The 15,263-nt window shown below is 43.2% G+C and overlaps 1 protein-coding gene across 1 annotated transcript in view; it reads right to left on the bottom strand.

Annotated features, from left to right (window-relative positions):
* The window catches only part of LOC141053047 (neural-cadherin-like), a 137,856-nt gene that overhangs the window by 19,248 nt on the left and 103,345 nt on the right, over positions 1–15,263 (bottom strand). Inside the window, exon 31 of the mRNA XM_073550377.1 lies at positions 724–977. Within this exon, the coding sequence (XP_073406478.1) occupies positions 724–977 (254 nt within the window). The remainder of the gene's footprint in view (positions 1–723; positions 978–15,263) is intronic.

Raw genomic sequence — 15,263 nt, 5'->3', positions numbered from 1 at the left:
GATCCCTTTCAGATTCTCCCCACTCCTGCTCCGTTTGACTGGCAGGTTTCTCCCTGTACACACATAGGGGGCTGTGTGACAAGGGGAGTGGGATAAGGGGAAGTCAGCATAGTCACCTCATCCCTTGACGGTTTATAAAAGCATGTCTTCTGTGAAAGGCAGCAATGATTCAGAATGAGACATAAACGGCGGCAATGACAGAGCCGAACTCTGATACATTTTGCTTGTGGACACAATCATTTTTTTTTTTATTATTATTATGAAGGATTAATTTTGCTTATTTTTTAAATAACCATAGCGGCTGGCAGGAAGAGTGGTAATTTCTAAGCTCACAATTTTAGGATATATAATGTACTGAAAAAAAAATGTGATTGTGTAGAATGGAAGAATAAAAGCAATTCTACAAATGTTTACGTTGTTCATAAATGACAGGTGAACTTTATTCTGTGTCTTTATGACTATGTTTATACTGTAATTACAGTCCTGGAGTTATTTTCTTGCTTTAATACTCCTAAGTCCTTGTCATCACAGCTCCGTACATGTATGACAACATGTCTGTACCCAATAAACCCAAACCCCATAGTTACTGAGCCCAAGGATATATTCACGTTTCTTGAGTCTTTATGGTGTTGTACTTTATAGCCTTAGATAATAAACTGGAATGAAGAAGTTCTCTTTAATAACACAAACTTGTGAAAAAGGGGAAAATGGTTGATATCTCACCGATGAAGATCAGAAGACACATACTGATGGCTAGGATGGATCCTGAGCTCAGACCAATGGCTTTCCCTGTCCTGGTCAAAGTGCTCTCACAGCTCCTTCCCTTGTAGCCATTCTTGCATTGGCAGACATATTTATTTTGGGATCGCACTACACATGTGCCTCTATTTCGGCAGCTCCATCTTGTGCATGGCGATGGATGACATTGCTTCTGTCCTGTCACATTGTTCATCACTTCAACCTTATCTGCTGGACATCTGGGCAACAAGACCTCAACTCATCAAATCATATTAGGTAAATTGTAAGTATTGCTTCAACTGATCCCCATCATATTTACTAGGTGTGTATTAAAGGGCATCGGTCAGCTTGGACACAGTGCCATCTGATAGTGCCATGTCACAGAGCAGGAGGAGCTGAGCAGAATGATATATAGTTTTGGGGGAAAAGACCATATATAGTTTTAATGAGAAAATCCCTCCTCTTTGTGGACACTCAGGTCTAGGTTTAGTCAGTGACTGACAGTTATTGTAAGTGTGCATGCACACTTATCATGGGATAACTGTCAATCACCGATTAGGACCGCCCACTGGACCTGAGTGCCCAGAAAGAGCCAGCATTTCATTGCTGAAAATATAATGTTCTGTCCAGCCATATAATTGCTGTCTAGAAAGTCATTTTTGTGCGTATTAATCCTTCATATATTTCATACTGTAAGGTAACAGCACCACCTGCTGGCCGTTTAATGCATAGATTCTAGTTTAATTTGCAATGTATTGTGGGATTGTTCCTGTTACATCATAGTCTTGTTTATGACACTGTGAGGGGAACAGCAGCCATTATTCCTCCATGTCTCTTAGGAGAAACTACACCATTTGTGTTCTTCATGCTTCTTAAACAGCCTGCTCTAAGCATAGTTGGTAAGCACTATCTAGGTGTTATAATCCTGTGTTTATAATGTTGTTGTATTAAATAGGTAATCATCAGCTATGTATTACCTCATGTTACCTATGTATTACCTCACGGAACCTATGTGTTACCTCACGGAACCTATGTGTTACCTCACGGAACCTATGTATTACCTCACAGAACCTATGTATTACCTCACGGAACCTATGTATTACCTCACGGAACCTATCTATTACCTCACGGAACCTATCTATTACCTCATGTTACTGTGTATTGCAAACTATCTGTATTTTTATGCTCTGTGCAGTTATATATTCTGAAATGCTCCTGTTATTGCATCCTATAGTTTCATCCTTTCCTGTCACATCTGCAATCAATAAAAGAAGGTTATAATTTTACAGCCTCTTTTTCTTAACCCCTTTACTCCCAAGGGTGGTTTGCATGTTAATTCCCGGTCCAATTTTTACAATTCTGACCACTGTCCCTTTATGAGGTAAGAACTCTATGGAACGCTTCCATGGATCCCGGTGATTCTGACATTGTTTTCTCATGACAAATTGTACTTCATGTTAGTGGTAAAATTTCATTCATATAACTTGTGTTTATTTGTGAAAAAAATGGAAATTTGGCGAAAATTTTGAAAATTTTGCAATTTTCCAACTTTGAATTTTTATGCTCTTAAATCATAGAGATACAGCACACAAAAAACTTAATAAGTAACATTTCCCACATGTTTACTTTACATCAGCACAATTTGGGAACCAAAATTTTTTTTTGTTAGGAAGTTATAAGGGTTAAAAGTTGACCAGCGATTTCTCATTTTTACAACACCATTTTATTTTTACGGACCACATCACATTTGAAGCAACTTTGAGGGGTTTATATGATAGAAAATACCCAAAAGTGACCAAAAGTGACACCATTCTAAAAACTGCACCTCTCAAGGTGCTCAAAACCACATTCAAGAAGTTTATTAACCCTTCAGGTGCTTCACAGGAAATTTTTGAATGTTTAAAAAAAAAATAAAAATGAACATTTAGCTTTTTTTCACAAAAAAAAATTACTTCAGGTTCAATTTTTTTATTTTACCAAGGGTAACAGGAGAAATTGGACCCCAAAAGTTATTTTGCAATTTGTCCTGAGTACGCCGATACCTGATATGTGGGGGGGAACCACTGTTTGGGCGCATGGCAGAGCTCGGAAGGGAAGGCGCGCCGTTTGACTTTTTCACTGCAAAATTGTCTGGAATTCAGATCGGACGCCATGCCTCATTTGGAGAGCCCCTGATATGCCTAAACAGTGAAAACCCCCCACAAGTGACCCCATTTTGGAAACCAGACCCCCCCCAAGGAACTTATCTAGATATGTGGTGAGCACTTTGAACCCCCAAGTGCTTCACAGAAGTTTATAACGTACAAAGGTACAATTAAAAAAAATCATATTTTTTTCCACAAAAATGATTTTTTCACCCCCAATTTTTATTTTCCCAAGAGTAACAGGACCCCAAAAGTTATTGTGCAATTTGTCCTGAGTATGCTTATACCCCATATATGGGGGTAAACCACTATTTGGGCACATGGCAGAGCTCGGAAGGGAAGCAGCGCCATTTAACTTTTTTGGCTGGAATTGAGATCGGACGCCATGTCGCGTTTGGAAAGCCCCTGATGTACCAAAACAGTGGAAACACCCCCAATTTTAACTCCAATCCTAACCCTAGCCCTGACCCTAGCCCTAACCGGAAAATGGAAATAAATAATTTTTTTTTATTTTACTATTTTTCCCTAACTAAAGCTACTTTCAGATTTCCGGATTTTAAATCCGGCGAGCTGCGGCGAAAAGTTGTCAAATACCCCAGATACCCCAATGCTGAGCCTCTGCTGCCATATGTGTCCCTATTACTACACCTGATACCCCAATGCTGAGCCGCTGCTGCCGTATGTGTCCCTATTACTTCACCTGATACCCCAATGCTGAGCCGCTGCTGCATGTGTCCCTATTACTGCACCTGATACCCCAATACTGAGCCGCTGCTGCCGTATGTGTCCCTATTTCTGCACCTGATACCCCAATGCTGAGCCGCTGCTGCCGTATGTATCCCTATTACTGCACCTGATACCCCAATGCTGAGCGGCTGCTGCCGTAAGTGTCCCTATTACTTCACCTGATACCCCAATACTGAGCCGCTGCTGCATATGTCCCTATAACTGCACCTGATACCCCAATACTGATCCGCTGCTGCCGTATGTGTCCCTATGTCTGCACCTGATACCCCAATGCTGAGCCGCTGCTGCCGTATGTGTCCCTATTACTGGACCTGATACCCCAATGCTGAGCCGCTGCTGCCGTATGGGTCACTATTACTGCACCTGATACCCAATACTGAGCCACTGCTGCCGTATGTGTCCCTATTACTGCACCTGATACCCCAATACTAAGCCGCTGCTGCCGTATGTGTCCCTATTACTGCACCTGATACCCCAATAATGAGCCTCTGCTGCCATATGTGTCCCTATTACTGCACCTGATACCCCAATACTGAGCCGCTGCTGCCGTATGTGTCCCTATTTCTGCACCTGATACCCCAATGCTGAGCCGCTGCTGCCGCATGTGTCCCTATTACTGCCCCTGATACCCCAATACTGAGCCGCTGCTGCCATATGTGTCCCTATTACTGCACCTGATACCCCAATGCTGAGCCGCTGCTGCCGTATGTGTCCCTATTTCTGCACCTGATACCCCAATGCTGAGCCGCTGCTGCCGTATGTGTCCCTATTACTGCACCTGATACCCCAATAATGAGTTGCTGCTGCCGTATGTGTCCATATTACTGCACCTGCTGTGTGGTTCTGTGTGACCTCTAAATTCTAAAGCAAGCCTCTAGAATATAGTAATGCCTGGTTGAAAGTGCCCTAGAAAACAGTGCCCACATTTTGTCCTCTAGGAAGTAATACTGCCATTTGGTCCCTTGGACAGTCACAGTAACCTGAGTTCTCCTATAGCAATAAGTGCCCACTTTACATTTAACCCCTTCACCCCCAAGGGTGGTTTGCACGTTCATGACCGGGCCAATTTTTACAATTCTGACCACTGTACCTTTATGAGGTCATAACTCTGGAACGCTTCCATGGATCCCGGTGATTCTGACATTGTTTTCTCGTGACATATTGTACTTCATGTTAGTGGTAAAATTTCATTCAAATAACTTGCGTTTATTTGTGAGAAAAACTGAAATTTGGCGAAAATTTTGAAAATTTCGCAATTTTCCAACTTTGAATTTTTATGCCCTTAAATCACAGAGATATGGCACCCAAAAAACTTGATAACTAACATTTCCCACATGTTTACTTTACATCAGCACAATTTTGGAACCAAAATTTTTTTTTGTTAGGAAGTTATAAGGGTTAAAAGTTGACCAGCGATTTCTCATTTTTACAACACCATTTTATTTTTACGGACCACATCACATTTGAAGCCACTTTGAGGGGTCTATATGATAGAAAATACCCAAAAGTGACACCATTCTAAAAACTGCACCCCTTAAGGTGCTCAAAACCACATTCAAGAAGTTTATTAACCCTTTAGGTGCGTCACAGGAATTTTTTTGAATATTTAAAAAAAAATGAACATCTAACTTTTTTTTCACAAACAAAGTACTTCAGGTTCATTTTTTTTATTTTACCAAGGGTAACAGGAGAAATTGGACTGCAAAAGTTATTGTGTAATTTGTCCTGAGTACGCTGATACCTGATATGTGGGGGGGTACGACTGTTTCGGTGCATGGCAGAGCTCAGAATGGAAGGAGCGCCGTTTGACTTTTTCAATGCAAAATTGTCTGGAATTCAGATCGGACGCCATGTCACGTTTGGAGAGTCCCTGATGTACCTAAACAGTGGAAACCCCCTACAAGTGACCCCATTTTTGAAACTAGACCCCCCAAGTAACTTATCTAGATATGTGGTGAGAACTTTGAACAAGGGCTTTACAGAAGTTTATAACGTACAGCAGTACAATTAAAAAATCATATTTTTTCCACAAAAATGATCTTTTCACCCCAATTTTTATTTTCCCAAGGGTAACAGGACCCTAAAAGTTATTGTGCAATTTGTCCTGAGTACGCTGATACCCCACATGTGGGGGTAAACCACTATTTGGGCGCATGGCAGAGCTCGGAAGGGAAGCAGCGCCATTTGACGTTTTTGGCTGGAATGGAGATCGGACATCATGTCGCGATTGGAAAACCCCTGATGTACCAAAACAGTGGAAACCCCCCACAAATGACACCATTTTGGAAACTAGACCCCCTAAGGAACTTATCTAGATGTGTGGTGAGAACTTTGAACTCCCCAGTGCTTCACAGAAGCTTATAACGCCCGGGCGTGAAAATAAAAAATTCGTATTTTTTCCACAAACATGATCTTTTAGTCACCATTTTTTTATTTTCCCAAGGGTACCAGGAGAAATTGGACCCAAAAGTTGTTGTCCAATTTGTCCTGAGTATGCTGATACCCCATATGTGGGAGAAAACTACTGTATAGGCACACGTCGGGGATCGGAAGGGAAGTAGTGACGTTTTGGAATGCAGACTTTGATGGAATGGTCTGCGGGTGTCATGTTGCCTTTGGAGAGCCCCTAATGTACCTAAACAGTGGAAACCCCCCACAAATGACCCCATTTTGAAAACTAAACCCCCTAAGGAACTTATCTAGATGTGAGGTGAGCACTTTGAACCCCCAAGAGCTTCACAGAAGTTTATAATGCCCGGGCATGAAAATAAAAAAATTGCATTTTTTCCACAAACATGATCAATTAGTCCCCAATTTTTTCATTTTCCCAAGGGTAACAGGAGAAATTGGACCCCAAAAGTTGTTGTCCAATTTGTCATGAGTATGCTGACACCCCATATGTGGGAGAAAACTACTGTATGTACACACGTCGGGGCTCGGAAGGGAAGTAGTGACGTTTTGGAATGCAGATTTTGATGGAATGGTCTGCGGGTGTCATGTGCGTTTGGAGAGCCCCTGATGTACCTAAACTATTGAAACTCCCCACAAGTGACCCCATTTTGGACACTAGACCCCCCACGGAACTTATCTAGATGTGTGGTGAGCACTTTGAACCCCCAAGTGCTTCACAGAATTTTATAACGCTCGGACGTGAAAATAAAAAAAATCATTTTTTTCCACAAAAATGATATTTTTGCCCCCAATTTTTTATTTTCCTAAGGGTAACAGGAGAAATTGCACCCCAAAAATTGTTTTGCAATTTGTCCTGAGTAGGCTGATACCCTACATGTGGGGTAAAACACTGTTTGGGCGCATGTCAGAGCTTGGAAGGGAAGGAGCACCATTTGACTTTTTCGACTCAGAATTGGCTGGAATTGAAATCAGACGCCATGTTGCATTTGGAGAGCACCTGATGTGCCCAAACAGTGGAAACCCCCAATTCTAACTCCAACCCGAACCCCAACACACCCCTAACCCTAATCTCAGCCCTAACCCTAGCCCTACCCTAACCGTAATGGAAAAATGGAAATAAATACATTTTTTTTATTTTATTATTTTTCCCTAACTAAGGGGGGTGATAATGGGGGGTTTGATTTACTATTTATGGCGGTTTTTATATTTGGCAGCTGTCACACGCTAAAAGACGCTTTTTATTGTAAAAATAGTTTTTGCATCATCACATATTGAGCTATAATTTTTCCGTATTTTGATCCACCGAGTCATGTGAGGTCTTATTTTTTGCGGGACGAGTTGTCGTTTTTATTGGTACCATTTTCGGGCACGTGACATTTTTTGATCGCTTTTTATTCCGATTTTTGGGACGCAGAATGAACAAAAACCAGCGTTTCATGAATTTCTTTTGGGGGGGGGTGCGTTTACACCGCGTGCGGTAAAATTGATAAAGCGGTTTTATTCTTCGGGTCAGTATGGTTACAGCGATACCTCATTTAGGTCTTTTTTTTATGTTTTGTCGGTTTTATGCAATGAAAACTATTTTATATAAAAAATAATTATTTTTGCATCGCTTTATTCTGCGAGCTATAACTTTTTTATGTTTTCGCTGATGATGCTGTGTGGCAGCTCATTTTTTGCGGGCAAGATGACGTTTTCAGCGGTACCATGGATATTTATATGCGTCTTTTTGATCGCGCGTTATTACACTTTTTGTTTGGCGGTATGATAATAAATCATTATTTTTTGCTTCGTTTTTTATTTTTATTTTTTAAGGGGTTAACTAATGAGACAGTTTTATAGGGCGGTCGTTACGGACGCGGCGATACCTAATATGTGTACTTTTATTGTTTGTTTTTTTTTATTTTCAAAAAATGGATTTATTTGGGGGGATATTTTTTTTTTTTTGTGTAATTTATTTGGCGATTTTTTTAAAATTATTTTAACACTTTCTTTTTATTTTTTTTTACTTTATTAAATAGTCCCAGGTGGGACATCACTGTTCTGTGACAGATCGCTGATCTGTCACATCACAGATCACTGTGACAGATCAGCAATGTCACAGGCACTGCAGAAGGCTTCCTCATGCCTGCGCTTTGCAGGCACTGAGGAAGCCAGCTTCCTGCAGGCCCCCGAAGGCCCCCGTCGCCATCTTGGATTCGGGGGCCTGCAGGAAAGGAGCCCCCGGCAGCAGCGCTGCACATTGCGCTGCCGTGGGGGGCTCAGGGAAGCACGGAGGGAGCCCCCTCCCTGCCGATGCTTCCCTTTAACTCCCGGTACACCGCGATCATGTTTGATCGTGGTGTGCAAGGGGTTAACGTGTCGGGGGCGGTCCGTGACCGCCCCTGACACATTGTGCCGGGTGTCAGCTGTGATAATCAGCTGACACCCGGCCGCGATCAGCGGCGCTCACCACGTGGGCGCCGCTGATCGCGGTAGACGTACTATCCCGTCCATGGGCATAGGGGCCCGGGTCCCATGGACGGGATAGTACGTCGGATGTCAGGAAGGGGTTAATAATGTCCCAAGTCTCCCCCTAGTACAGCTCCCCTATACACAGTATAATGCTCTCTTATACAGTCTAATAAAATGACAGTTTGGGCAAAACAATAGCATTTAGCAAGTGTTTTTAGCTTGCAGAATGCTTGCGCTTTTCCAAGTGATTTGAAGCATTGCTTGGAAAACTGATTGACAGGTTGGTCACACTTGTCAAGCATAGTGCTTGACAAGTGTGACCAACTTTTTACTATTGATGCTTCCTATGCGGCATCAATAGTGAAAGATAGAACGTTAAAAATAATTAAAAAAAATAAAAAAGTCATATACTTACCCTCTGATGGCCCCCCAGAGTCCTCAGCGATGGTCCTGGTACGTTCCGCAATGCATCCCTGGGAACGGAACGTACCGGGAGCATCGCTGAGGACTCCGGGGGCCGACAGAGGGTAAGTATATCACTATTTTTAATTTTAATTCTATTTTTCACAGGATTATTGTACTCAAGGCATGGAGGAGAGTCTCCTCTCCTCCAGACCCTGGGTACCATCCGCACATAAAGCGCTCACTTTACGCATGGTGGGCATAGCCACATGCGGAAAGTGAGCATTTCAATGCATTCCGCCGCGATTCCGCAGAAATAATGAACATGCTGCGGATTTTAACGCTATGCAATTCCGCAGCGGTAAAATCCGCAGCGTGAGCACAGCAACTGCGGAATCCCATAGGATTGCATGGGGATGAGTTTAAGCGGTTTTTTTTAGTGTTTCCACAGCTGCAAAAACGCGGTGGAAACGCTAAACAAACGCAACGTGGGCACACAGACTAATAATTACACGCCGGCACAAACAGCCGCTGAGATAAGGTGATCAATACACTGGTTTAACCCTCCCTCTGCCTGCCAGGGAGGATGCGCAGCTTTCTCTGCAAAGGTCAGTGACTGCAGCCATCAGTGCGATCTCTAGTTTGCACTTTTCCTGGTTTTCCCTCAGTCCCAAAGTGCAGTAAATTCACAGGCTAAGACAATGCATCGCCATATAGAGCATCAGTGACCGCTGCAAAGTGCCTGGAAACTACGTAACACGTAAGGAGAGCATCATGTAATGAATATTACACCCAAATAGCAGTAAGTTGTATGTATATATCCAAAGCAACAGATTAGACATACAAAATGGTAAATGACATGTGCTAAGATACTCATCAGTCCACATGCTGTATGCAGTGTGTCCACTGGTCCTGGCTGCTGCTCCTCGGCTGTCAGGCTTCTCCCCGGGCAGGCAGAAGCAGACGAGTGCAGATGCAGACAGTGAGCCGAGCTCACAGGCAGATGCAGAACCCTGCTGCATCCAGGCTGCTGCTGCTGCTGGAGATGATGATTTCTCTGCAGCAGGGAGCTTTCAAGGAGAGCGCGCTCAGCCAGGATTGGGTGAGTGACCTCCCTTCCCCCTCTTCTCCACAGACTGCAGAAGAGTGCTCACATGACTCACTCCCTGCACTCTGATTGGAGGCCTGTCATTCCTTCTGTTAACTCCCTGTGATCAGGTTTTGTACCGTGCATGTTACTTAGATACATGCGCAGTACAAACGCAGGGGAAATAAAAGATGATCATTGACCGGAGGCAGCTCTGGATGGGCCCCTTCAGAGCGCAGGGCCCGGGGCGACTGCCCCCTCTGCCCCCCTGGTAGCTACGCGACTGGGAGCCCGCCATTATCCACGCAGATCCGACAAAGGGATATCACAGCAGTCGCCTAACTGTTGAATCATGTCTCAAGGACGAGCATCCTCTTTCAAGACGAGATCACGAGTTGGTTCCTCCAAGACATCAATGCCGCCGCTATTGCCCGCGCAAAAGCTGAAGCAGCAAAAGCAAGAAGCACCTTTGCTGAGCAAAAGATAGAATTGAAACTACAACAAGCATGCCTGGATGCAGAAAAAGCACGCCAACAAGCATGCCTGGATGCAGAAAAAGCACGCCAACAAGCATGCCTGGATGCAGAAAAAGCACGCCAACAAGCATCCCTGGATGCAGAAAAAGCACGCCAACAAGCATGCCTGCATGCAGAGAAAGCGTGTCTTGAAGCAACATTACAGAAACTTGCTATTGAAAAAGAAACAGCAGCTGCCATAGCAGAAGCCTTAGAAGCTGACGTATATTCTGACGACGAACGCAGCAGTCTGCTAGGCCTACAGCAAGTTACTCACGATCCATTGCAGCGTACTGCAGATTACATCCATCAGCATTCCAAATCAAATGACGACCCAGACCCACAGGCGAAGACAGAGCATTTTGTCAACAAGTCAAGCCAACCAGATAATTCGGACCCCCAGAAAGCCAACTATCAGTCTCCCTACCAAAAGCAAGGAAATACACATTTGGATGATACTGACTACAATAATCTTTCTCCAGAACAGAAGATCCGGAATCTGTCCCGGCTTAAAGAGAATCCCTTTGCTTCAGAAATGTACTACAGCAGTTGGACCAAACCAGAGACATCTAGCAGGTATGATCGCACAGCACACATATACTCTGACAACACTGCATCAGCTGGTATCAGTGCCAATCAAGCCACAATGGACTTTGCCAAGTTCCTTGCTCGACGTGAGTTGGTCCCTAAGCGACTTGTAAAGTTCAGCGATCGTGCTGAAAACTACAGGGCTTGGCGAGCCTCCTTCAAAAATACCATAAGAGACATAGGTCTATCATGTAGAGAAGAAGTGGATCTCTTGGTAAAATGGCTAGGAAGTGAGTCTGCCGAACACGTGAAAAGAATCAGAGACATTAATGTAAATGACCAGATGTCGACCTCAAAAGAATTTGGAATAGACTTGATGAATGCTATGGCTCAGTAGAGGTTATAGAAAGTGCCTTGTTTAAAAGAATAGAGGACTCTCCTAGAATAGCGAACAAGGATTATTCAAAGCTCAGAATGAACTGACTTGTTAATGGAGTTGTGTGTAGCAAAAGCATAAGGAGATCTTGTGGGGTTGACATATCTCGACACTGCTAGAGGTGTGAACCCCATAGTTCAAAAAATCCCATATAACCTGCAAGACAAATGGGTTTCATATGGTTCTAGGTATAAACAGACTTACAATGTACCATTTCCTCCATTCAATGTGTTTGTAGATTTTGTCTCAGAACAAGCAAAAATTAGAAATGATCCTAGCTTTGATTTCATGCTGTCATGTGCCAATAACTCTGTTAGTAAACCTCGTAGAACAACTGTAGAAGTCCACAAAACTAACATTTCTTCCACAGGTTCAGTTCGCAAAGAGTTCAGCTCCGGTCAAGGAGAAGACAAATCCAAGGACCCAAGCAGGCAGTGTCCCTTACACAAGAAGCCACATTCCTTACTTAAGTGCAGAGCTTTCAGAGAAAAGTCATTGGAAGAAAGGAAGGCCTTCCTTAAGGAGAACCGCATCTGCTACAAATGCTGCTCTTCAACATCCCACTTCGCCAGGGACTGTTAGGTTAGTGCAACGTGTACAGAATGTGACAGCACCGAACATAACTCAGTTCTACACCCTGGACCACCATCGGATACTTTGCCCCAAGAGCATAGCGGGGAGCTGAATGACTCAAATACTGACACTCCAGCCATTACTTCTAAGTGTACAGAAGTTTGTGGAAAGACGAAAAGGACAAAGCCATCAAAGTATATGCGATTTTAGATGATCAGAGTAACAGGTCATTAGCCATGTCTGCCTTCTTTGATAGCTTTAACGTCAGAGGACCCAGTGCCCCCTACTCTTTGAAAACTTGTGCCGGTATAGTAGAGACAGCTGGTAGAAGAGCAACAGGCTACGTAGTCGAATCTATAGATGGCCAAATGTGTCTGCCCTTACCAACCATATTGGAATGTAACCAGATTCCTGACAACAGGTCAGAGATACCAACGCCTATAGTGGCATCGTATCATTCTCATCTGAAGCGTATAGAACGCCTTATTCCCAACCTCAACCCAGAGGCTCAAATAATCTTGCTCCTAGGGAGAGATATTCTACAAGTTCACAAGGTTAGACAACAGATCAATGGCTCACACAATGCTCCATATGCTCAGAGACTCGACCTTGGGTGGGTCATTGTAGGAGAGGTCTGTTTAGGAGGTGCACACAAACCGACAGTGGTTAACAACATGTTTACCAGTACTCTCGAGAATGGACGTCCATCTCTCCTCCAACCATGTGAAAATCACTACTTCATAAAGGAGTTGCTACACAGCACTTCAGCGAGTCGTGCCAATGATGATTGCATTCAGAATTGCGACCAAGATCACCTTGGGTGTACGGTCTTCCGCAAGACAAAAGAAGATAATAGCACAGCAATGTCATTTGAAGATAGACTGTTCCTAGAGATGGAGCAAGGAATGGTGCAGGACAAAATGAAGAGCTGGATTACATCTCTACCCTTCAAGCCTCAAAGACAACGCTTGCTTAACAACAGAGAACAAGTTTACAAATACTTTGTCTCCCTCATGCACAGCTTCAATAATAAACCAGAGATGAAAGACCATTTCTTAACCTTCATGGAGAAGATATGTAAGAACGGTCATACAGAGTTAGCACCTACACTTCAAGACATTGAGGACCACTGGCACCATGGTAAACACGTCCACACAGCTCTACAGCTAGAGCAGTCGAAGAATATAATTATCCGAGCTGTACAACAGGAAAACTATGCCAAAGAAATCGACTGTTTAACCAATCAACCAATACCAAAAGATAGTGTTCTGAGAAAACTCAGAGCAGCAAGAGAACTGCAGCTGTCTTCCAACTTGGATATGAAGGACGTAGAAAAATGCCTAAGTTTACATGGGTGTACTTGGACTTTTAACCCATCACATTCTTCACACATGGGAGGTGTATGGGAGAGAATGATAGGTGTCGCAAGGAGAATCCTCGATTCAATCTTCTTACAGGAAGGATCTGCAAGACTGACACACGAAAGCTTGACAACATTCATGGCCGAAGTGTCAGCCATCATAAACGCCAGATCGTTGGCTCCAATTTCCAGTGATCCTGATGACCCAACTGTTCTCACCCCAGCCCTGCTGCTTACGCAGAAGACCGACCCTAATTGCTCTCCACCTGGAGAATTTAATGTTAAAGACCGTTACAGGAGTCGATGGAGACAAGTACAGAGTCTCTCCAATGCCTTTTGGGACAAGTGGAAAAAACAGTACCTGCCTACTCTGCAACAGAGGAGAAAGTGGCAAACCAGCAAGCATAACCTCCAGCCTGGCGATATAGTACTAATGAAAGACTGTCAGTCTTGGAGAAATGAATGGCCATTAGGTCTCATTACCCAGACATTCCCAAGTAAGGATGGAATCGTACGTAAGGTGGAAGTAAAAATAGGAAAACAAGGCGAGACCAAATTGTTCCTCAGGCCAGTAGGGGAACTCGTTCTGCTGCTCTCGTCCAATAAACACAATAGTGAAGTCGGCTGACGTCAAGCGGGGAGTGTTCTGTCCAGCCATATAATTGCTGTCTAGAAAGTCATTTTTGTGTGTATTAATCCTTCATATATTTTATACTGTAAGGTAACAGCACCACCTGCTGGCCGTTTAATGCATAGATTCTAGTTTAATTTGCAATGTATTGTGGGATTGTTCCTGTTACATCATAGTCTTGTTTATTACACTGTGAGGGGAACAGCAGCCATTATCCCTCCATATGTCTTAGGAGAAACTACACCATTCATGTTCTTCATGCTTCTTAAACAGCCTGCTCTAAGCATAGTTGGTAAGCACTATCTAGGTATTATAATCCTGTGTTTATAACGTTGTTGTATTAAATAGGTAATCATCAGCTATGTATTACCTCATGTTACCTATGTATTACCTCATGGTACCTATGTATTACCTCATGTTACCTATGTATTGCAGACTATCTGTATTTTATGCTCTGTGCAGTTATATATTCTGAAATGCTCCTGTTATTGCATCCTATAATTTCACCCTTTCCTGTCACATCTGCAATCAATAAAAGAAGGTTACAATTTTACAGCCTCTTTTCTTAAAGAAGACAGGGGGTTTAGCTACATGTCTCATTGCACACCCTGCTAACGTGTATGAGGACAGTATAGATAAGTTATACTGAATCTCTTCCTAAAAAGTTTTTTTTTATGTATACAGTATAAATTATAAGAAAGACAGGTAGGCTAAGGTTAAATGCTAGCATTACAGGTCCTGATTGTGCACCTGGATAGCTATGTCATGTGTTCACTAGTCAGTAAGCTGGGGAAGCTGAGCAGAGTGGATTTGTATCGGAGCTAGAGAGAGACAAGCCAGACTCTCTCTGAAACGGGCTCCTCCTGCTCTATAACATGCCACTTGCAGATTTCTTTGCATTTCCAAGCTGTCAGGTGAGAAGATGTTGTAAAGCAACAAATACATGTTGTCTCCCCTTAGACGCAAGACAGTATACATCTCTCTTTAGATGTGGAATTATATGGTTGTGGTCCATGTCTTTATGAACATCTAAAACCTTGTCCAATTTTCAGCCAATTTCCATTCACATAGGTTCTTGTCATGAAGACAATCCATACATGGACATCAAAGAAGTGGGTTTGCCTTATGAAACCACCTTCTAAACCCATCTCTTCTACTAGAGTACATGGACATGATAGAAATGGGTTTACCTAATGGAACCCTGTTCTAAACTACAGCGCAATGGCTGAATTCTTG

The sequence above is a fragment of the Dendrobates tinctorius genome, unplaced genomic scaffold, assembly GCF_039654945.1.
Source record: "Dendrobates tinctorius isolate UK_male_01 unplaced genomic scaffold, ASM3965494v1 ptg000165l, whole genome shotgun sequence".
Classification (NCBI taxonomy): Eukaryota; Metazoa; Chordata; class Amphibia; order Anura; family Dendrobatidae; genus Dendrobates; species Dendrobates tinctorius.
Note: the sequence above shows the minus strand (reverse complement) of the source record. Positions and strands in the feature narration are given on the sequence as shown.